General features: G+C 34.9%; 1 protein-coding gene across 33 annotated transcripts in view; it reads right to left on the reverse strand.

The window, feature by feature from the left end:
• ADGRL3 (adhesion G protein-coupled receptor L3) overlaps positions 1–23,228 on the reverse strand; it is a 912,058-nt gene that overhangs the window by 53,917 nt on the left and 834,913 nt on the right. For 21 of the 33 annotated variants that reach the window (XM_070458356.1, XM_070458372.1, XM_070458357.1 and 18 more), the window contains 2 exons: positions 3,175–3,201; positions 467–635 (listed from right to left, as the gene is read on the reverse strand). In XM_070458356.1, coding sequence (XP_070314457.1) covers positions 467–635; positions 3,175–3,201 — 196 coding nt within the window. The remainder of the gene's footprint in view (positions 1–466; positions 636–3,174; positions 3,202–23,228) is intronic. The other 12 variants (XM_070458374.1, XM_070458369.1, XM_070458375.1 and 9 more) reach the window with 1 other exon arrangement.

The raw sequence follows: 23,228 nt of genomic DNA on the forward strand, positions 1-23,228 counted from the left end.
ATCATAAATTGTTTAGATATTATATTTCCTAGAATACACTAGTTTTATAAAAAATAGAAAAATATATATTTCCTATGCCATGCCATATAATATATATATATGTATATTCTTTGCTCCATACATCTTAGAACATCTGCTTCCCAATATACAAATTCCATGTGTCTGCCAATAATGATATCAAAGACAATAAGGTCAAATCTATAAGAATATTATTTTTGTGCACTGTCTAAATCAAAATATGATTCTGTCTTTTGTTGTTAACACATTCATCAACTTTGACACTTGCATTTTATGTCTTTCTTTTCTATTATAAACATGAAATTAACCAAATAATATATTTATTTTTCAGAGACAAAAAAAATCAAGAATGACATACTATGGGTGTTTTGTTATCATAGAATATATGCCATTTATTCTTTTTTTTTTTTTTATGCCATTTGTTCCTGAACAGAGAGTTCTAGCTTACCTTCTTTTGTAGGACACAATGGAAAATGAATATAAACATTCCCTGTAGAGAATTGAAAATGGTGAAGAGATACGCCATGATGACTGTGCTTTCATTAATATACATGAGTCCAAAGGCCCAGGTCAATCCTAATAGGCAGAGAAGAGCTATTGCACCTATAACCCATGACCTGCAAAGAGAAGAGAAAATTAAGGGTTATCAAATAGTTTGTCTTTAATTAACATAGTCATATCATATCAACAATATTGACACTGAAAAAAATGTTACGGTAAGTTTTATTGACAGGAAATGTAAGACAGGTGGTATAAGTACTTCAAGATTTTAATGAGAACTTACAAGTTTTCAAGCTTGAGGAGATATACATGAATGAAAATGTTATGAACACAGAAATTCATTTAAGCAAAAGCAGATTTGTACTATTAAACTATTCATGTATTTGCAGCACATATGTGAATGATATGGAGATGCAATTATGGTTAATGGCAAGGGGGGAAAGTCTGTAAAGTTATGTTAGTCTCCACTGGTCTCATTGGTATGATAACATTTGTTTGATTATAGACTCTTTCCATTAGTGCTTCACCTGATACACTTTTACCCCATTTTTCCAAATTTCCTCTTTTTTCCATAAAAAATTTAGTGTGTACTGATAAAAACAGAAGGAACCAATATATGGAACACATATAAATTTCAAAAGTTCAATCTGTCTGATTCTGTAGTTATGTAGAACAAATGTGAAATACAGTAGATGGTAAAAAAAAAAAAATTCCCCTCTAGATAACCATCTACTCTTTCAGCCTTTGGATTGCTGTCATCTAGGTTATGTTGGACTAGATTTGGAAATCAGGCAATTGGCAGCTTTGTTGAAAAGAAGCCCAAAGGCTCAGGACACCTTCATGTCTTTGAAGTGTCTGTAAACTCATGGGAGATAATGAAGTTGAAAATGGGATGGAGAGATATGAACAAAGTAGTCCAGAACGGAAGACAAATTCTCACTCTCACTCCATTCCCTTAGTTTCCTCCAAGCTGCCATTCACAATACTACTAAATGGGTGACAAAAGTCCATATATTTGTGGTTATGTACTATGTATTCACTATCAACATAAAATAGACCTTTCCAATAGATAGGAATCCAATAATTGAAAATGGAATCTTCTCAACTTCTAAGTACATACAATAGGACCAAAACAGTCTAGATTTCTATAATCTCAGCCCATCCTTTCCTTTCCCAATATACCTTCCTGAACATGGTAAACTAATATTTCTTTTCAGCAGACTATTATCCTCTACTTGCATTGTCTAAGAAATGAATATTTATGGGGATTGAAACTTTGCAAAACAAAGGATGGAAAACTGCATATATTTACTATAATCTGAAGCTGGGTTTAATAAATTTTTCAGAGAGAACTACATCTTAAGAAAGATATGTCCCAGAGTAGTCAAATATTATTAAGGTCTTACTAATCTCAAATATTTACCATTTTCCTTCTATAACCATCAGTCACTATATTTCAGATGCAAACATCCACTAAATTTAATGTGCTTAATTTAAAACATTAATAATCTTGAATAAAGAATCCCTAAAGGAAGTTTGCCATGCCACAAACATGTATGTGACATGTTTGTATATATGAATTAGAAAACGTCTTAGAAGTTAATATCTTGTTTCACAAGCAGATTCAGAAGTATGAGAACTTTCAAGATAAAGCTCTCAGTTTTTACAGATATTGAAAAAAGGAAAAATGGAAAGAGTTGCCATTAAACCAAGACAAAATTGTTATTCAGCTTTAAAAATAAAATGATTGGATAAAATATTCAAGTCAGCTATCCACTAGAAAACACATAATGGGCTCAAGTGTTAATGATATAAAATAGTGATGAGCCCAAATTCTAAAGAAAAAAGAAGTAAGAGCATGAAGAAGTAAGTGAAATGGTACTGTGGAGAAAATGAAAACAAAGGACTCTTCACCAGAAGAACAAACTGAAAGTCTACAGCAAGACCACCCAAAGGTTGCCAGTCTTTTATGTTTATTGCTGCAGGACATAGAATTTTAAAATGTACAAAGGAGAAAAAGCCCAAATCTTAACATTTACGTTTATTTTTATTAGATTAGTACAGACTTGTAGCTTTGTTTCAGAAGCTTAAAAGATATGATCGATAATCAAGATATGTGTCAAATTTGAAAGAAGTTATTTTGCATATGCAAGATTTAACTTTTGAAGGAGGTATTTCCCCTTCTTTTGGATATTTAGCCTAAAAACTTCATTAGTATCATTTGTAACTCAGTAGTTTCATATCCAGAAAATCGTTTGAAGATATAACACTAAATCATGAAATAGTTTTAGATGAAAGATGTCCGAACAAGCAACAGAAATGACGACATATGCAGCACAGAGAAGCACATCACAATGAAAGGAGAAAGCTAATAAAAGCAAAACAAGTCTGTACCACATGGAGTTGCTATTACTATGGCACTAAGGGCAGGTGATATCCAATTAAAAGAGGTGAAGCAGAATTTCTCTGGCAATACACCTGCAGCATATTTATTCTGCAGAGAAGTTGTACGCCTGATTATTTTCCTGCACAGTTTGCTCTTCTGCCTCAATGTGAATGACAGAAGCTCTAATGATTTTTCAGTACTGATCTGACAGCTGGTTCATGGGACCACACTGATAAATGGAATTTATCAGCCATTCAGGTCATTCTTACTTGATGAAGGGTCTGTTATCCTCATAGCTAAAGAATGCATAGACATAAAGACAAGAACACCAACATTAGCATTTTATGACAAAGAATTTCATATGAAAAATATTCTCCTGGTTCCCAAAGGCCTCTGTCGCCCACCTCCCTAGAAGGCATCATAATCTTCCCTTTATATCCAGAAGGTAAATCCTAAAATGACCATGAGAACCTAAATAACAAGGAACAAAATCAATTTTACAATACTGCAATATCCCTTATGAGACTAAAATATTCCATTTTTTTTCATCATGTGCACATATTACTTGTGCCTTGACAGAGACATTTATTTCTAAGAGACCACATTTCTCTAGAGAATGAGAAATCTTATGAGCAAGCTGGAAAAGGCTTGGGGGCATACTTAAAATGACAGATTTCATGTCACCTAAAGGTCTCCTTATTCTATAATATTAGTAGGTAAGATTACTTAATTATGGACAGTACACTTCTGAGTAATTTTAACTTGCAGATGATTGACCTGAGGTAAATCAGAACATTAAGCCTTTGAAAATGATCAACAAGACTACTTTAAAATTATTTCTGATGGCGCACTGAGAAAAATTTTTGAACAATCTTTTGTAGCAATAGGAGCAAACAGACAGCACCTGTGTATTATCACGTATATGCACTATTTAGTATCATCCACATAAAATGAGATCCAAGCACCAAATTAGTAGAGATTAGTTAGGGGATATTTTGGATCTTTTTTTTTTTAAACATAGTTGCTTCTCAGTGAATTGTGACAGAACTGAAAAGAAACAGAAAACTTGGTCCTCTATTCTCTTACCTCTAGCCAGAGGCAATGGTTTCTGATATCATGCATACAAAGTAAAGCTCTTAGAAAGGCTCCAACTGTGATGCATTCTGAACAAAGCGAACCACAGATAAAAAATCTCACTCTCCAGGGTGATAAAAGAGTAAAGAACAGAGTGACAGCCTGGGATTTGAAGCCAGTTTGCCTGAGGTTTACATCCTAACTTAGTCACTTACTAGCTGTTTGATCTTAGGCAAAAATTATTAATAATTTACCTGTGGTTGTATCAATTTTTACATCTATAAAATGGTGATAATTACAATGTAAGTTTCCTGTGATAATGAAATGATGCATTATGTATCAAGTGCTCAGAATAGTACCTGACACAGTGTTTGATAAAGATCCCATAGTTACTTTTAGACTATTTTCATTCTGAAAACACAGAATTTCTTACCACCCCAAAGAATATAACAGAAACTAATAAATGTTGAACAGTTAAATTCATTTGATGATGCTTCAGGAGTAAATATTATGCTGTAAAATAGATGTGGTGAAAATAAGTTTGGAGATGGAGCAGGGAGTAACTGACTGTAATGTCTAATACGGAGTTACTGGCCACATGGGTTTATTTATATTTAAATTTAAATTCATTAAAAGGAGATTAAGTTTAAAATTCATTTCCTTTGGTCACACTAGTTACATTACAAATACTTAGAAACTTCAGTAGCTACCATATTGGACAGGGCAGTTCTAGAACATTTCTGTTGTCACAGAAAGTTCTATCGGACACTGCTGAACTAGAAGATTCAAAGAGAGTTTTTAGCCAGAAAATGAAATTCTAAGAAATATTTTAAAAATGCCATGGATATATAAAAAGAGAAATGGAGAAGAATTTCTAAGAATTGATCATATTTAACACTTGTAAACTGCGCCTAAAAAGAAAATCCTATACTTACATTAATATTGAAAACTTACAGAACATAACAGCATGATATTTATTCTACTATATGCATCCCCATGGTATCAAAATTTTCCATCTATGATGCTAAGTTTATGATTAGAATGACTATTTTAACTTATACAGTACAATATTAGGTAAAGAAAGTCACAGAGATTAACATGTAGGGATAACCTACAAAAATGCTATACAAAATTATATTAAGCTACCTAAATGTTTCAAAAACAATATAGAGTTTATTCTCTTTGCTCTACAGCAGAAGCTAACATAACATTGTAAAGCAACTATGGCTCACTAAAAATGTTATATATATATATATACACACACACACACACACATATATATATATACATATATAGAACTTGGACTATAATTGCTAGAGTGAGATGTCTGCCTTTTTGAGAAATACCAAAAAAGAGAAATATCAGGGTGCAATTCTGTGATTTTTGTTGGCAACTCTGGGGATCAGGTGCTTGCTATACTCAATAGTAAAAACTGCAACTTGCTATACTCAATAGTAAAGACTGCAATTCCAGTTCCAATTTTACTTAGAGTTCAGTTCAGTTCAGTTCAGTCACTCAGTCGTGTCTGACTCTTTGTGAGCCCATGAATCACAGCACTCCAGGCCTCCCTGTCCATCACCAACTCCCAGAGTTTACGTTAGCTACACACAAACTGCAGAAAAACTATACCAAAGAAATTCTTGAACTGTTCAGAAAGTTCTAGGACCCACAGCAGACTTCCAAAACTGGGGATCTGGCAAAGGGACAGAAAACCCCCAGGGAATTTGACTATGGAGGCCACTGGGATTTGATTACAGAACTTCCACAGGACTGGAGAAACAGACTCTTGGAGGGCACAAACAAAACCTTGTACACACAGGAGGCAGGAGAAAGGAGCAGTGTCCCCACAAGAGACTGAGTCAGACTTGCCTGTGAGTATCCAGGAGTCTCCAGTGGAGGCATGGGTTGACAGTTTGGCCTTAGGCCAAACAACAGGGAGGGAACACAGCCCTACCCATTAATAGAAAATTATTATTATTATTTTTCTTAACTAGATTTAAGAACAGAAAACAGAAATTTAGCAAAACAGAAAACAGAAATTTAAACAGGAAATTAGATTAACAATTTACTGGGCAATTCTTCAGAGGGTGGACAGAATGAAAAACACAGTCACAGAAAACTAATCAAACTGATCAAAAGGACCACAACCTTGCCTAATTCAATGAAACTTGAGCCATGCCATGTAGTGCCACCCAAGACAGACAGGTCATGGTGGAGAGTTCTGACAAAATGTGGTCCACTGGAGAAGGAAATGGCAAACCGCTTCAATATTCTTGCCTTGAGAGCCCCATGAACAGTATTAAAAGGCAAAAAGATAGGACACTGAAAGATGAACTCCCCAGGTCAGTAGGTGCCCAATATGCTACTGGAGATCAGTTGAGAAATAACTCCAGAAAGAATGAAGGGACAGAGCCAAAGTGGAAACAACGCCCAGCTGTGGATGGAATGGGTGATGGAAGTAAAAGTCCGATGCAGTAAAGAACAATATTACATAGGAACCCAGATTGTTAGGTCTATGAATCAAGGTAAATTGGAAGTGGTCAAATAGGAGATGACAAGAGTGAACATTGACATTTTAGGAATTGGTGAACTAAAATGTACTAGAAAGAGCAAATTTAATGCAGAGGACCATTATATCTTCTACTGTGGGCAAGAATCCCTTTAGAAGAAATGGAGTAGCCCTCACAGTCAATAAAAGAGTCTAAAATGCAGCACTTGGGTGCAATCTCAAAAATGAGAGAATGATCTCTGTTTCCAAGGCAAAATATTCAATATCACAGTAATCCAAGTCTATGCTCCAACAACTAATGCAGAATAAGCTGAAGTTGAATGATTCTATGAACTCCTAAAGACCTTCTAGAACTAACACCAAAAAAAAAAAAAAAGTGTCCTTTTCAACATAGGGGACTAGAATGCAAAAGTAGGAAGACAAGAGATACCTGGAGTAACAAGCAAGTTTGCACCTGGAGTACAAAATGAGCAGGGCAAAGACTAACAGAGTTTTTCCAAGAGAATCACTGGTCATAGCAAACACCCTCTTCCAACAACACAAGTGATGATTCTACACATGGACACCACCAGATGGTCAACACCAAAATCAGATTGATTATATCCTTTGCAGCCAAAGATAGAGAGGCTCTATACAGTCAGTAAAAACAAGACTGGGCGCTGACTGTGGCTCAGATCATGAACTCCTTATTGCTAAATTCAGACTTAAATTGAAGAAATTAGAAAAAACCTTTGACCATTTAGGCATGACCTAAATCAAATCCCTTATGATTATACATTGGAAGTGACAAATAGATTCAAGGGATTAGATCTGATAGAGAGTCTGAAGAAGTATGGAAAGAGGTTCCTGACATTGTACAGGAGGTGGTGTCAAGACCATCCCCAAGAAAAAGAAATTTAAAAAAAGTAAAATGGTTGTCTGAGGAGACTTAACAGATAGCTGAGAAAAGAAGAAAAGCCAAAGGCAAAGGAGGAAAGGAAAGATATACCCATTTGAATGCAGAGTTCCAAAGAATAGCAAGCGGAGATAAGAAAGACTTCCTCAGTGATCAATGCATACAAATAGAGGAAACCAATACAATGGGAAAGACTAGAGGGCTCTTCAAGAAAACGAGAGATACCAAAGGAACAGTTCGTGCAAAGATGGGCACAATAAAGGACAGAAATGGTATGGACCTAACAGAAGCAGAAGATATTAAGAAACGGTGGCAAGAATACACAGAAGAACTACACAAAAAAAGATCTTCATGACCCAGATAACCATGATGGTGTTATCACTCATCTACAGCCAGACACCCTAGAGTTCGAAGTGAAGTGGGTTTTAGGAAGTATCACTACGAGCAAAGCTAGTGGAGGTGATGGAATTCCAGGTGAGCTATTTCAAGTCTTAAAAGATGATGCTGTTAAAGTGCTGCATTCAATATGCAAGCAAATTTGGAAAACTCAGTGGTGGCCACAGGACTGGAAAAGGTCAGGTTTCATTTCAATCCCAAAGAAAGATAAAGACAAAGAAAGTTCAAACTACCACAGAACTGCACTCATCTCGCATGCTAGCAAAGTAATGCTGAAAATTCTCCCAGTGAGGCTTTAACAGTACATGAACTGAGAACTTTCAGACGTTCAAGTTGGATTTAGAAAAGGCAGAGGAAATAGACATCAAATTGCCAACATCTGTTGTATCATAGAAAAAGGCAGAGAGTTCCAAAAAAATTTACTTCTGCTTTATTGACTACGCCAAAGTCCTTTACTATGTGGATTGCAACAAACAGTGGAAAATTCTTAAAGAGATGAGAATACCAGACCTCCTTACCTTCGAGAAATCTGTATGCAGGTCAAGAAGCAATAGTTAGAACCCAGACATGGAACCAAAGAATGGTTCCAAATTGGGAAAGGAGTACCTCAAGGCTGTATATTGTCACCCTATTTATTTAACTTACATGCAGAGGACATCATGCAAAATGTTGGGCAGGATGAAGCATAAGCTGAAATCAAGTTTTCTGGGAGAAATATCAATAATCTCAGATATGCAGATGACACCACCCTTATGGCAGAAAGTGAAGAAGAACTAAAGAGCCTCTTGATGAAAGTGAAAGGGGAGAGTGAAAAAGCTGGCTTAAAACTCAACATTCAAAAAAATGAAGATCATAGCATTGGTCCCATCACTTAATGGCAAATAGATGGGGAAAGTATGGAAACAGTGAGAGACTTTATTTTCTTGGGCTCCAAAGTCACCACAGATGGTGACTACAGCCACAAAATTAAAAGATGCTTGCTCCTTGGAAGAAAAGCTATGACAATTCTAGACTGCATATTAAAAGCAGAGACATTACGTTGCCAAGAAAGGCCCATCTATTTTAAGCTATGTTTTTTCCAGAAGTAATGTATGGATGTGAGAGTTGGAGTATAAAGAAAGCCAATGAATTGATGCTTTTGAACTGTGGTGTTGGAGAAGATGCTTGAAAGTCTCTTGGACAGCAAGGAAATCAAACCAGTGAATTCTAAGGGAAATCAGTCCTGAATATTCATTGGAAGGACTGATGCTAAAGTGGAAACTCCAATACTCTGGCCACCTGATGCGAAGAACTGACTCCTTGGAAAAGACCCTGATGCTGGGAAATATTGAAGGCAGGAGGAGAAGGGGACAACAGAGGATGAGCTGGTTGAATGGCATCACTGACTCAATGGACATGAGTTTGAGCAAGCTCCAGGAGCTGGTGATGGACAGGTAAGCCTGGAGTGTTCCAGTCCATGGGTTTGCAGAGTCAGACAGGACTGAGTGACTGAATTGAACTGATGGCAATGTGTTTAATTCATGGGAATATAAACATAGGTGAACTGTGACATTTCTGGGTTTTGGCAATTAAAAGATTGGAATTGGGCTTCCCTGGACCTTTTTATCCTTCTCTTTTCCTAAGAGACATTAACAGTACAGCCTCAGATCTAAAAGAAAGACTGTTTACTGATGCGGAACCACCTTTTAGATTTAGACCACTGATTTCTATACTCTAATGTAAATTTAAGCTACTAAAATTTAGAGTAATTTTTATTGTGCCTTAGCCTGTGAAATAATTACTAAAGTAGGTTTTAGCTATAAGTATCCCTAGTTCACATGCAATGTAGAAATTCATGCTAATGACAAAGAACTCTTCATTAATTTTACCTCCAGAATGACAGGAATAATATATACAATATTTTAAAATCTAAATATCACTAAAGTTTATCTATAATATGTCAGTTATTTTCCATCATTTTGTCAGATATTCTACTGGCTTAAAGAATCTAGTTTCAGAATTTCTTTCATCAAATCTAAATTAAATTGATGATAATGTTGCCACCTGTTATGGTGACAAAGATATATGCTATTGATTCACTTTTTATTTTAAAAAAATCTACATAACAAGTTTCTAAAGTTGAATAATTTTCATTCTGATTCACCAATGAAAGTCCACTGAGACAGAAATTCATCCCAAGTTGTGAGACTGAAACAATTTTACTGTAATTATTTAAGGTTTTATGAAAATATGGACACAAATGCTTAAGATGTTCTTGGCAGATGTTAATAGGAAATTACAAGTTATCTTAGAATTTACAAGTAGTGACATGGAAAATGAAATAAAACATATTGTGTAGTTTTTCAAGGTACAAATAAGAAAAAAGTTCCACTTTTCTTAGTAAATACATTTTCCTTTTATCAGACATTTATCATTTTAGCCTTACATTTAAAATTTTAAATATTAATGTCATAATATTATCTTTTTAGAGTGATCCTTAGAATCAAGATCAGAATTTTTAGGGGCCTCTCTGGTTTTAGGGGCCTCTGGGTTCAGACCCGGGACTGAACCCAGGTCTCCCACATTGTAGGCGGATGCTTTACCATCTGAGCTACCAGGGAAGTCCCTCCTGCTAATGCAGGAGACATAAGACACATGGGTTTGATCCCAGGGTCGGGAAGATCCCCTGGATAAGGACATGGCAACCAACTCCAGTATTCTTGCCTGGAGAATCCTATGGACAGAGCAGCCTAGCAGGCTACAGTCCATAGGGTCGCAAAGAGTTGAACACAACTGAAGCAACTAGCATGTATGCAAGTAGATTGATAATACTTATGCATATGCTTATATAGTCTGTAACAATTCCAAAGAACACAAAGGGGCTATTAAAATCTAGCCCCATAGAAGCTTAGTTAAAAACAGAAAAATACATCTTCAAAAGATTTCATAACCAAAACATTAACTTATAAATTAATGCTATAATTGTGGTTTAGTTGCTAAGTCTTGTCTGAGTCCTGTGATCCCATGGACTGCAGCCCTCCAGGCTCCTCTGTCCATAGGATTTTCCAGGCAAGAATACTGGAGTGGTTTGCCAAAAGTCTTATAATATAATATGCCAGTATAGACAGATGACAAATAGACAGAAGCAATACAATGAATCAGTTTAGCTATAGGATATTCCTTCTCTGACTTTAACAATTCAAAATAGAATATTATTTTTAATAAATTTTTAAAAGGAAGTATTACCTAAACTTCATGATAAAAAGAAGACTAATTCTTTAACTAGTTTTAAAATTTCTTCTTCATTATATTAGATACACATAATTTTTTTTTTCTTTTTTATATAGTTGAATGGGTAAGGTTTGGTGTGAAGGAAGATGGAGTCATGAGAGTCCTATCTGAGAATAAGATTTAATCCCCAAGCCAGAGTTGTTGATCTTATCAACTTCAAGGCTAATGCATCCCAAGACCCTCTGGAATTGCCAAATTACCTTATTGGTTGTTGAACTGTATATTTAACTGTACAGTGAGTGAACTGCATATTTAACTGTGAGAAAGAGAGCAATCATGATATACATATACATTCTGGTCAGTATTCCAGTATTTCCAGGTTCATTATGCAGCTGAATTTACTTTTCCTGATATAAAACCATATCAAAGGAATAAAGATATTTCTCCTTGGATTTGGTTTGGGTTACTGTAGAGTCGGACAGGACTGAAGCGACTTAGCAGCAACAGCAGCAGCAGCAGGAATGCTAAATGTATAGGAGTAAGTTTCTCAAAATGAGAGTATTCTTCACTATTTATAAAAGAAAAAAAGACAAAATATTTAAGACATGGTTTTTCATGACTGCAGTGTTCACAGAATATATAAAACAGTGGAAATAGAAAGGAAAGAATCAGATATACGAATACAAATCCAGCAGCCACAAATCTTAACATGCAATGGAGGAAGGATGTTTTAAATGGGATGTTATTCAAGTTTTAAACTGGTCAACATTTAATAACCAGAATGACAAAGTAGCAAGATCTGTCTAAGACAGAGTTAAGATACTTGCTACCAGGTTGGATAAGGGATATTTGAGATAGCATAGTTAGAAGAGTAGTGATCAGAGAAAAATCTAAACATATCAATGTTGATACCTCACTATCCTGAAAATGCTCAATCCATTAGTAACACTTATGATAGAGATCCTGACAGTTTTTATGTTTCTTTCAAATGTATTTTATATTAGTGGGACAATACCATTCTGGATTTATATTATTATTCCATTATCTTTTTTTAACCAGTGTAGGAAGATTAAAATGAAAAGTCATTTAGAATGTAATTCAATGTTTTTGAGTAAAATATAAACAATGTTTCATCATAGTCATATGTTTAAATTAGTTAGCTTTAAACGTATTAAAATCCTTTGAAAAATATGAAAGTGTAACAAATATAAAATTTATAGAGAAGATTTTATTTCAACTGTGGATTTTATTACTATTAATATATTACTACTAAGAGCTATATCTTTACAATTTGCTCATATAAAAATATTAAGAGGAGAGTGAAATGAACCAAATAAAGAAAATAAATGGTTTTGAATATGTCATAAACATTTTCATTCCTATCCCTCAATGTCCTTACAATAATATTACAGAGTTGAGGAGAGTAAACACCAATATTAAATTTTTAATCACAGAATTTCACACTGCTGATAAATTGGGTAAGTCTGAAATTAGGAAGAATTGAGTATATAATAAATCAAGATTAATAAATATTAAATAAATAATAAAACTTTAATTATATTATCCCCCCAACTCAATGCTATACAAATTCTTATAACTCAGTACAATATGGTCAAAGAGCTAACTTACATATGAAAGACATTAGGAGCATCAGTTATGAGAATGAGTAATGAATTAGCATATTGGACACAAACAGCGAAAAATTTATTACACTTTAGTATCTCCATCTATCAAATTTAGAAAATGAATTAGTAGGTTTATAAAAATAAATTTATGAAAATTTATAAAAATGAATTGGTAGTTCCCATGAAAATAAGATGATTCCCCTGGTGGCTTAGACAGTAAAGAATCCTCCTGCAATGCAGGAGACGTGGGTTCAATCCCTGGGTCTGGAAGATTCCCTGGAGAAGGAAATGGCAACCCACTCCAGTATTGGCTGGGAAATCTCACTGACAGAGCAGCCTGCCAGGCCACAGTTCGTGGGATTGTAAAGAGCTGGACATGGCTGAGCAACTAAGCACAAACACACATGTGCAATTAAGATATAAAATTTTGGAATCACATTGGAAGCAAATAAGATCATTGTATGATTATAAATACTAATACATGAAAGATAGTGTATCTTAGTAACTGTAAGCACTAATTTGTGAAGTGACCTGCCTGCACTTAGATGAGCATTTTACAACCTTGGGCACATTATTCAACTTCTCTGACCCTCACATTCTTCATCTTTGAAATGTGTATAAATATAGATCTTTGTTCATAGGGCTGTTGTGTGTATTAAATAAAAGTTCCAAAAAGCTCCTTTTATTTAATATGCAAAAAATTACTCAACATATAATTTTAATATACAAAAGTACCATACACATATTTGTTATTACATATGCTATTGTGTATTGACCTTCTGACCTCAAAAAAAGAGCTGCAGTGAAAAAACAGGTTCCCCTTTAAGTGTTTTGGAAATCCATATATTAACTAGAAATCCAAAGAGCAAGGGAGAATCACTGACTTTTTCTGAAATTAATATTTAGATTGAGAAAGCTTCAGTCTCTTTGATATTTTATTCTGGATTTCTTTAGGCTTAGTATATGCTATGAAATTCTACATTTTCATTTGAAATGGGCTATATACCCAGATTCCTAATGAACATTAAAATAGAAACCAATAGTTCTTTGTATTACATGAGAAATCCAAATTTAATTAATAAATATACTGTATCTTCAGTGTCAAAAGGTATATTAATAACTGCAATATTTCACTAAATGTAATCCTTTGATCAAGTAAGACATAGACAACACAAAATTATGTGTGAAATGTTCATGAAAATTCATTAAGATATCTGTTATAAAATTGAACTTCATATTTTCTCATGATTTTTTGAAAACTTGAAACTCTGAATAGGATAAAGTAAATGAAAAAATATATAAATATAAGTCTACATTTCTTACTAATGATTTTTATCTTGTAATCTATGAAAACTGTGGTTCTAGTGTGAGACAGAAATATATCAAGATCTGTAAAATAATGGCAACAAATTTGGCATCTTTTATTTTTTAAAACTTACAGATAGAATCATGTTTCCAGTCTCATTATTTAAGGACCAATGTTTTTCAGACCTACAAGAGTCTTAGAAGCCACTGACTCTTTAAAACAAGAGAGCTGATAAGCTTGATCATTGGAATGCAAGGAGAGGAAGTACTTTAAAGAATATATAACATACTTTCAGGGTTTCTTTTTTCAATTTAGAAGATATAAAAACTTTTAAGTTAGTAAAATAAGAGAGAAAAATTGATAACTTTTATATATTCTTGTCAAATGTGTTTTGACAGGTTGAATTGTTATATCTTTCTCATACCATATGGTATCATCACCTCTCATTTCAACAACTTGCAACAGAAACATTCATCATACCCTATCTGTGAATAAACACCTTATTATAAATTGCTTGTATGAACAACTAAAACATAAAAAAAAGTATAACTGTATTTTAAACATGTTGGTATTTACTAAAGATTTTAATAAATGGAACTAAGGCAGGCCTTGAAATACAATAGGACACAGACAAGTCTTATTTAATGTTGGTCAAGTAATGTAACTTTCATAAGCCCTAGTTTACTCACTTTCACAATAGATGACATAATCTTGCATGTGTGCGCGCTCAGTCGCTTCAGTTGTGTCCAACTCTCTGTGACCTCATAGACTGTAGCTCTCCAGGCTCCTCTGTCCATGGAATTCTCCAGCCAAGAATACTGGAGTGTCTTACTATGATCTTTTTAGAGTTGAATGCAACCAAGAAAAGAGTAGTCTATGCCTCAACTGGTTTCTTGGATAGTGAATAGACCTAGGTAATGACCCACAATCTCTACTGCAAGTTCACTTCTAACACAGGCTCTGCAAGATGTTGTAGTCTCTAAGTAACTAGAAATCTGCGTATAATCTTAAAATTACATCAACAAGAAAACATTGAGAAATGGAATAGAAAATTTAAGCAAATATACACATAAATCAAATTTTAAAGATATGCAAACTCCAAATACCAAAATAACAGTTCTAAAATCAATCACACGTTAGGCCAAAGGGCAACCTTAATAAAATACTAAGAGTTAATATCAACCCAACTGCATTCTCTGATGATCATGACATCAAATTTTGAAATCAATAACTTAGAAAACATCCATAGATGTACACGAACAGTTATCCATCTGCTGCTACATTTCCAAAGAAACCTCAAGACCCTGAATATTTTACAAATAAGTTCTATTCAATATCAAAACAACAAATAATCCTTTTTTCATATAGGTCAGGCCTAAACAAAAAAGAAGAAAAGCTTTACGAGACTGCTATAACTTACTAGGTAGGGAAAATTTAAGAGAATAAAAGAATAACTAAGAACATTTTTATTTAAAATCTCACTTAAAAATCCTAAATAAGCTATTAGAGAGCAAAATCTCATGGTGCCTAAACATCATGATCAATTATTGCATAACAGTGAAGAAGAACTTTAAAAAGTTCTGATTCTGAAATTTACATGAAAGAAAAATGAAAGTCTAAGAGAAGCTAAAGCAATTTTGAAAGATGATCAAAACGGGAGGTCTCATGCTACCAGATACTAAGCAAGGTTGGTAATAACAAAGCAACGGTAGAGAAGTGAGGTCTATGTCCATGGAACAGAAGAGGGCATGCAGAGATCTGGTGCGGGACAGTGTAACAGCACAAATCCTCAGGAAAAGGAGGGATCATTTTGCGAACAATGGAACAATTGGAGATTTGCCTAATCATATTAGGAACACAACATGTCCTCCAAAGACCTCAAAATCACACACTATAGAGGAAAATTTGATGGTTTAAATATATAATACTAAAAAAATAAAAATAAAAATAAAACTTTAAAATTAAAAATATATATATATATATAATACTGTTCTCTATAATAAAACCAGAATCAATAGAGACATGACAGAGAAGCTACATGCAATAAGCAAAGCATTCAAACTGTATATTAGCAAGTAAATGAGAAAGTTTACAGAAAGGCTCATTGAAAAACAAAATGGGAAAAATTAAAATGTTTTTAGAAAGATTAAAAATAGAAACAAATGACCATAGTCATTTTACTAATAGGGTTCCTATAAGTATGAACTGAGATGTTGAATATTTATTGTTTTATTGCTTTAAGTTTTTATACATTACACTAATGAAACTAACTGAGTGGACGATCTGGTAATTTTAGATCTCTTTCTACAGTTACCTGAACAAGATGTTGTAAATTCAAAGAAGGCATAAAAATGAGAAAAGTACAATGACAATGACTATTGCAAAGAAAACTTGCCATTTTTTTAACCTCTTGGCATATGTAATGTTAATATTCAATTACATCAATATTTTTCACCAGTATATTACTACTTTTTATACTCATGGCTTGCTGTCTATCTCATAAACAGTTTGAAATTAAAGCTAAAACCATTAATCGCAGTGCTGGAACTGAGAGGATTTTTGTGTTAGCATGTTTAAATGTCTGATTGAAAATATGAACTTCTACAAACAACATTCCTGAGTATTCTAGAATACATGCTCAAATATACATTAAGAGCCAGGGGACTTGGATGACAGATCTTTTTAAAATACATAATAGTATGTAGTGGAAAAATCCAACAACAATTGGGACTCAGCCAAGAGAAATTAGATTAGGAAATTTTCAACTGTGGACTGAGCAGCTCAAGACACCTAACATTCCACTATACTGTCTACACATTTTAATTACAAATCCAGTGATTTACTACACAGTCCTTTATTTAAAATAACTATGACTTACATCGTTTCACTACTTCTTAGTATGAGGTAAAGTTTTTAAAAACAAAATAACACTCCTATTAAAAAAGTACTCCTGGAAAGTAGGAGAATGAGAAAAGCTAAAGTTTGAAAGAGTGTTGTTGCTTTAATGCTATTCTTATTTAAATGAGAGATATTCCCTTGGAATTAGGGGATATTGATACGCACCCAGAGTGTGCTGGTAAGCTTTTCAGCTCTATTGTGTAAACCATAATTTGTGATGATTAATTTGCCTATCAGTGATCATCTATTTATTATCTTTAATCATAGAGCATTTCAATCTCCTTTGATGAATTGGAATATAGTTAAATAACCTGAGATGTGATTTTTAAGATTAAGTATCTTGGTATTTTCTAGAATTTGAGGAGAAAATGTATGTATCTAAGGCGGAGTGTTAGCAGTGTTTTCATCTATCTAGGGGGATTTTCCATTGCTATGGGTACAAACTCTATTATCGAAGATTATAAGTGACTGTAATAAGATAGTAAAGATTGAATGGGGACCACAAAAATGGTTCCAAGCTTGCTCCATCTAATTACTTAAAATTTATATGCATATCTTTTAATTCAACCCAAATTTCCACCATTTCCCTTGTTCTTCCCAAATTCCATCCTGTCCTTTGAAATTCAGAATCTAATATCAACAAATTCCCCTACATTCTAATATTCCGTCCTGGGTATGTTTTTGTCACCTTCATGCTTTAAGTGACATTGTTGTCTGCTGACAGTGCTTTCCCTAAAGACCACACAAACTCAAATATTGATTTTCTCACAACTCAGGCAGTAGAAGTAATACCGCCAAACCATGATTTTTACCTTTGTCAAAAACCCAGCTCCTTTGAGAGTCTTGCCATCAAATATCACTACCACCATTTATTTCCTATTTTTTTTTTTATTTACTAGCATCTCCAGACATCCCATTTCTCAGTCCCTCCACACTTTCACTATATATCCCCCGTTTTATATTCATCCTTTCCTGCCTGACCAGCCTAGATTCTATGACCTTTAACTTCTTGCATCTCCTTTCATCTTTAATGATTTGAAAAAATATGCAACCCTGAATAGGTGAGTATTGAACAAACAACTATGATTTCTGAAGACATGCTAAATTCATGACAACAAATATTATAACATTTAACAATATCCAGAAAGTCAACTAAACTCCCCTATCAATCTGCTTTCCCCTACCCCATGGGGAATATTTAACATCTTTCTTGTACCTCAAACTTCCTTTTTACCCCAACACCTTCGGCTGAATATTGCCTCCTATTTACTTTAAAAGAAGCAATCTGATAGTTGCAAATGCATTGGTGCACTGTCTGGACCTCACAACCCCTTGTATAGATCCTGAATTTATCCCTCATCTGCTGCATGCTTAGCTGATAAAGATTTGTCCTGTGACCTGCAGATGACTGTTTTTCTGTACCAGAGCTACTAGGCCCATACAGCCAGAAGTGCCTGGGAGTTTACATTCCACTCTCACAACCCATCCCTTTCCCCCTCAACAAGACTATAGTAAATTACAAACAGGTGTGAAATTATAGAATTCCAGTTCCTAAGCCTTAATGTTGGACAGTTCCAAAGTGTTATTTACACTCCAGAGCTCCCTCTGGGATCAGGGTCAGTCTGAGACTTCACCAGAATGACAACCTTGCATAACTTCTTCCTATTGTCTATCCTGTTTCCCCTTACTTTCTTATCAATTTCCTATGAAAGGATTTCCTTCATTAATTGTTTGTGCTGAATCCTTGGCTCAGAGTCCACTTCTGGGAGAACTCAAATGAGACTACTGACAGAAACGTCCCCATCTTTCCGAAACCGAATCTATAAACTACTTTCAACAGTACCCACACACACTGTGTTCCCTCCTTTTACAGTGAGATAAATGCCTCTTTCTTATTATGCCAACATATCCACTCATTCTGACGCTTCTCAAGAACCATGCTCCTTTGAGGATTGTTCTCTCCTGCTTTTTATGAATTATCTCCTCGTCTATAGGTTCATTCCCATCAGCAAACATACTTCAGTATTTCTTACTTTAAAAAACAAAATAAAACACCTTCTAGATGCCAGATATTCTCCAATAATTTTTGGTGTTATCTTTACTGAAAAATTTGTCAAGAGATTTCTAAACATATAATTCATACAACCTCACTTCTCATTTTTATAAAAGCCACTCTACCTAGGCACACATTCTTCATAACTCCACAGTGTCTTGTCATGGCCAAACCCCTCGTCAACTTTTCCATCTCATCATACTTGAGTGCTCAGGAACATCATACCCTTCTATTTTTTGGCTTCTATGACATAATTTTTTATTTACCCTGTTGACTATACTTTCTGAGTCACCAAAGTGACTGTTTACAAAAACAACATCCTTCTAGGGTAGCTTCATTCAGTAATTCACTTTAAATTCTAGTTACACTTAAACCTCTATCTCTAATTCTGATAAGACCACTGTGACATTAAGATTCCTAAAAACTGTACTTTACTAACCTTATTTCCCAGCTCATTATTTAAAATATTAAAATAATCACAGGATTTTGAAGATGGGGTTCTTGAGTCATGTATTCCAGTCTATATTTGAATTTAAATCTTCTTTAAGCATGTCTTCATTCAAAAATGATCCTTATAAAAAAACTCAAGTGAAGCACAGTTTATTTGTAGATAGATGTACAATGTGATATAATAAGGAATAGATGGTAATAATTGGGAAATGGACTCTGAAACCAGATTGCATATTGGAATCCAAGTTTTAGCAATAAATAGCTGTAAGGTCTCAAGGTAAATTAATTATCCCATTTGAAATCTCAAAGGTTTATTAAAATTTACACATGTAAAGGGTGCAGAACTGTGTCTAATACATAGCAAAACTTCAATAAATTAAGTATGTCTCATTATTTTGCTCACAGATTCAAAGAGAAAAAACACATGAAATCTTAAATTGATGTTGGATCAAATGCAACTATTAGGGATGATTTAAGGGCAGAACCACACAGTCAAAGGCTTTGGTGTAGTCAATAAAGCAGAAGTAGATGTTTCTCTGGAATTCTCTTGCCTTTTCAATGATCCAACGGATGTTGGCAATTTGATCTCTGGTTCCTCTGCCTTTTCTAAATCAACTTGAACATCTGGAAGTTCATGGTTCACTACTGATGAAGCCTGGCTTGGAGAATTTTGAGCATTACTTTGCTAGAATGTGAGATGAGTGCAATTATGCGGTAGTTTGAGCATTCTTTGGCATTGCCTCTCTTTGGGATTAGAATGAAAACTGATCTTTTCCAATCCTGTGGCCACTGCTGAGCTTTCCAAATTTGCTGGCATATTCAGTGCAGCACTTTCACAGCATCATCTTTTTTTTAAATAGCTCAACGGGAATCCCATCACCTCAACTACCTTTGTTCATCATGTGGCTTCCTAAGGCCCACTTGACTTTGCATTTCAGGATGTCTAGCTCTAGGCTGATGATCACACCATTGTGATTATCTGGGTTGTGAAGATCTTTTTTGTGTAGTTCTTCTGTGTATTTTTGCCGCCTCTTCTTAATATCTCCTGCTTCTTTTAGGTCCATACCATTTCTGTCCTTTATTGTGCCCATCTTTGCATGAAATATTCCCTGGGTATCTCTACTTTTCTTGAAGAGATCTCTAGTCTTTCCTATTCTATTGTTTTCCTCTATTTCTTTGCATTGATCGCTGAGGAAGGCTTTCTTATCTCTCCTGGCTATTCTTTGGAACTCTGCATTCAAATGGATATATCTTTCATTTTCCTCCTTTGCTTTTTCCTTCTCTTCTAGTCATAGCTATTTGTAAGACCTCCTCAGATAACCATTTTGCCTTTTTGAACTTCTTTTCCTCGGGGATGGTCTTGATCCCTGCTTACTATACAATGTCGCAAACCTCCATCCATAGTTCATCAGGCACTCTGTCTATCAGATCTAATCCCTTGAATCTATTTGTTACTTCCACTGTATAATCGTAAGGGATTTGATTTAGGTCATACCTGAATGGTTTAGAGGTTTTCCCTACTTTTTCAATTCAAGCCTGAATTCGGCAATAAGGAGTTCAGGCTCCGAGTCATAGTCAGCTCCCAGTCGCGTTTTTGCTGACTGTATGGAACTTCTCCATCTTTGGCTGCAAAGAATATAATCAATCTGATTTCGGTGTTGACCATCTGGTGATGTCCATGTGTAGAGTCTTCTCTTGTGTTCTTGGAAGAGGGTGTTTGCTATGATCAGTGCGTTCTTTTGGCAAAACTCTATTAGCCTTTCCCTGCTTCATTTTGTATTCCAAAGCCAAATGTGCCTGTTACTCTAGGTATTCCTTGACTTCCTACTTTTGCTTTCCAGTTCCCTATAATGAAAAGGACATCTTTACTGGGTGTTAGTTCTAGAAAGTCTTGTAGGTTCTCATAGAACCATTCAACTTCAGCTTCTTCAGCATTACTGGTTGGGGCATACACTTGTATTACTGTGATATTGAATGACTGCCTTGGAAACGAACAGAGATCATTCTGTTGTTTTTGAGATTGCATCCAAGTACTGCATTTCAGGCTCTCGTGTTGACTATGAGGGCTACTCCATTTCTTCTAAGGGATTCTTGCCCACAGTAGTAGATATAATGGTCACCTGAGTTAAATTCATCCATTCCAGTCCATTTTAGTTTGCTGATTCCTAAAATGTCAATGTTCACTCTACCCATCTCCGTTTGACCATGTCCAATTTGCCTTGATGCATGGACCTAACATTCCAGGTTCCTATGCAATATTGCTCTTTACAGCATTGGACTTTACTTCCATCACCAGTCACATCCACAACTGGGTGTTGTGTTTGTTTTGCTCCATCTCTTCATTTTTTTCTGGAGTTATTTTCTCACTGATCTCCAGTAGCCTATTGGGCACCTATCGACCTGGGGAGTTCAGATGGGAATACCAGACAACCTGACCTGCCTCTTGAGAAACCTGTATGCAGGTCAGGAAGCAAGTTAGAACTGGACATGGAACAACAGACTGGTTCCAAATAGGAAAAGGAGTACATCAAAGCTGTATATTGTCACCCTGCTTATTAAACTTATGTGCAGAGTATATCTTGAGAAATGCTGGGCTGGATGAAGTGCAAGATGCAATCAAGATTGCCAGGAGAAGTATCAGTAACCTCAGATATGCAGATGACACCACCCTTATGGCAGAAAGTGAAGAACTAAAGAGCCTCTTGATGAAAGTGAAAGAAGAGAGTGAAAAAGTTTTCTTAAAGCTCAACATTCAGAAAACTAAGATCATGGCATGTGGTCCCATCACTTCATGGCAAATAGATGGGGAAACAGTGGAATCAATGACAGATTTTCTTTTCTTGAGCTCCAAAATCACTGCAGATGGTGACTGCAGCCACGAAGTTAAGAGACACTTACTCTTTGGAAGAAAAGTTATGACCAATCTAGACAGCATATTAAAAAGTGGAGACAGTACTTTGTCAGCATAGGTCAGTCTAGTCAAAGCTATGGTTTTTCCAGTAGCTGTATGGATGTGAGAGTTGGACTATAAAGCAATCTGAGCACTAAAGAATTGATGCTTTTGAACTGTGGTGTTGGAGAAGACTCTTGAGAGTCCCTTGCACTGCAAGGAGATCCAACCAGTTCATCCTAAAGGAAATCAGTCATGAATAATCATTGGAAGGTCAGATGTTGAAGCTGAAACTCCAACACTTTGGCCACCTGATGTGAAGAACTGATTCATTTGAAAAGACCCTGATGCTGGGAAAGATTGAAGGCAGGAGGAGAAGGGGAAAAAAGAGGATGAGGTGGTTGATGGCAATACCAACTCAATGAACATGAGTTTGAGTAAATTTCGGGGTTGGCGATGGACAGGGAGGCCTGGCATGCTGCAGTCCATGGGTTTGCAAAGAGTACGACATGACTGAGTGACTGAACTGAACTGAAGGCTAGATCCAGAGTGTTTAGGTCATTTATTTTGGAATTTATGACTAAATTTTTACCTGCAGTATGTGACTCAAAATGTAATTCAATATTTAACTTAATATTACCCACAAATTTTCTTTAAACATCTCCAAGAAACATTTTAAATATGGATTGATTAGGATTTGCAAGCTAAAAATGTCTTTGAACCCAATAATATTTAAGCAAAATTTCTCACAACAAATTTTTAAAATCCTAATTTTCAGTCAACTTTAAGACAAATTTATAGGCTGATAATCATTGTACTAAATAGAATTTTCAGTTTAAAATAATTTCTGTCACTTTGTGCTGATCTGTGCTGAGTTGCTTAGTCATGTCCAACTTTCTCAAAGAGTCACTTTAGAGTTATATTAGGAGAAAATATTATTACTAGTTGGTTCTGATTATAGCAACCAAGACAGCTCTTAAAAACCACATAATTGTGATATCCATGAGATTTCATATA

Source organism: Odocoileus virginianus, chromosome 29, assembly GCF_023699985.2.
Source record: "Odocoileus virginianus isolate 20LAN1187 ecotype Illinois chromosome 29, Ovbor_1.2, whole genome shotgun sequence".
Classification (NCBI taxonomy): Eukaryota; Metazoa; Chordata; class Mammalia; order Artiodactyla; family Cervidae; genus Odocoileus; species Odocoileus virginianus.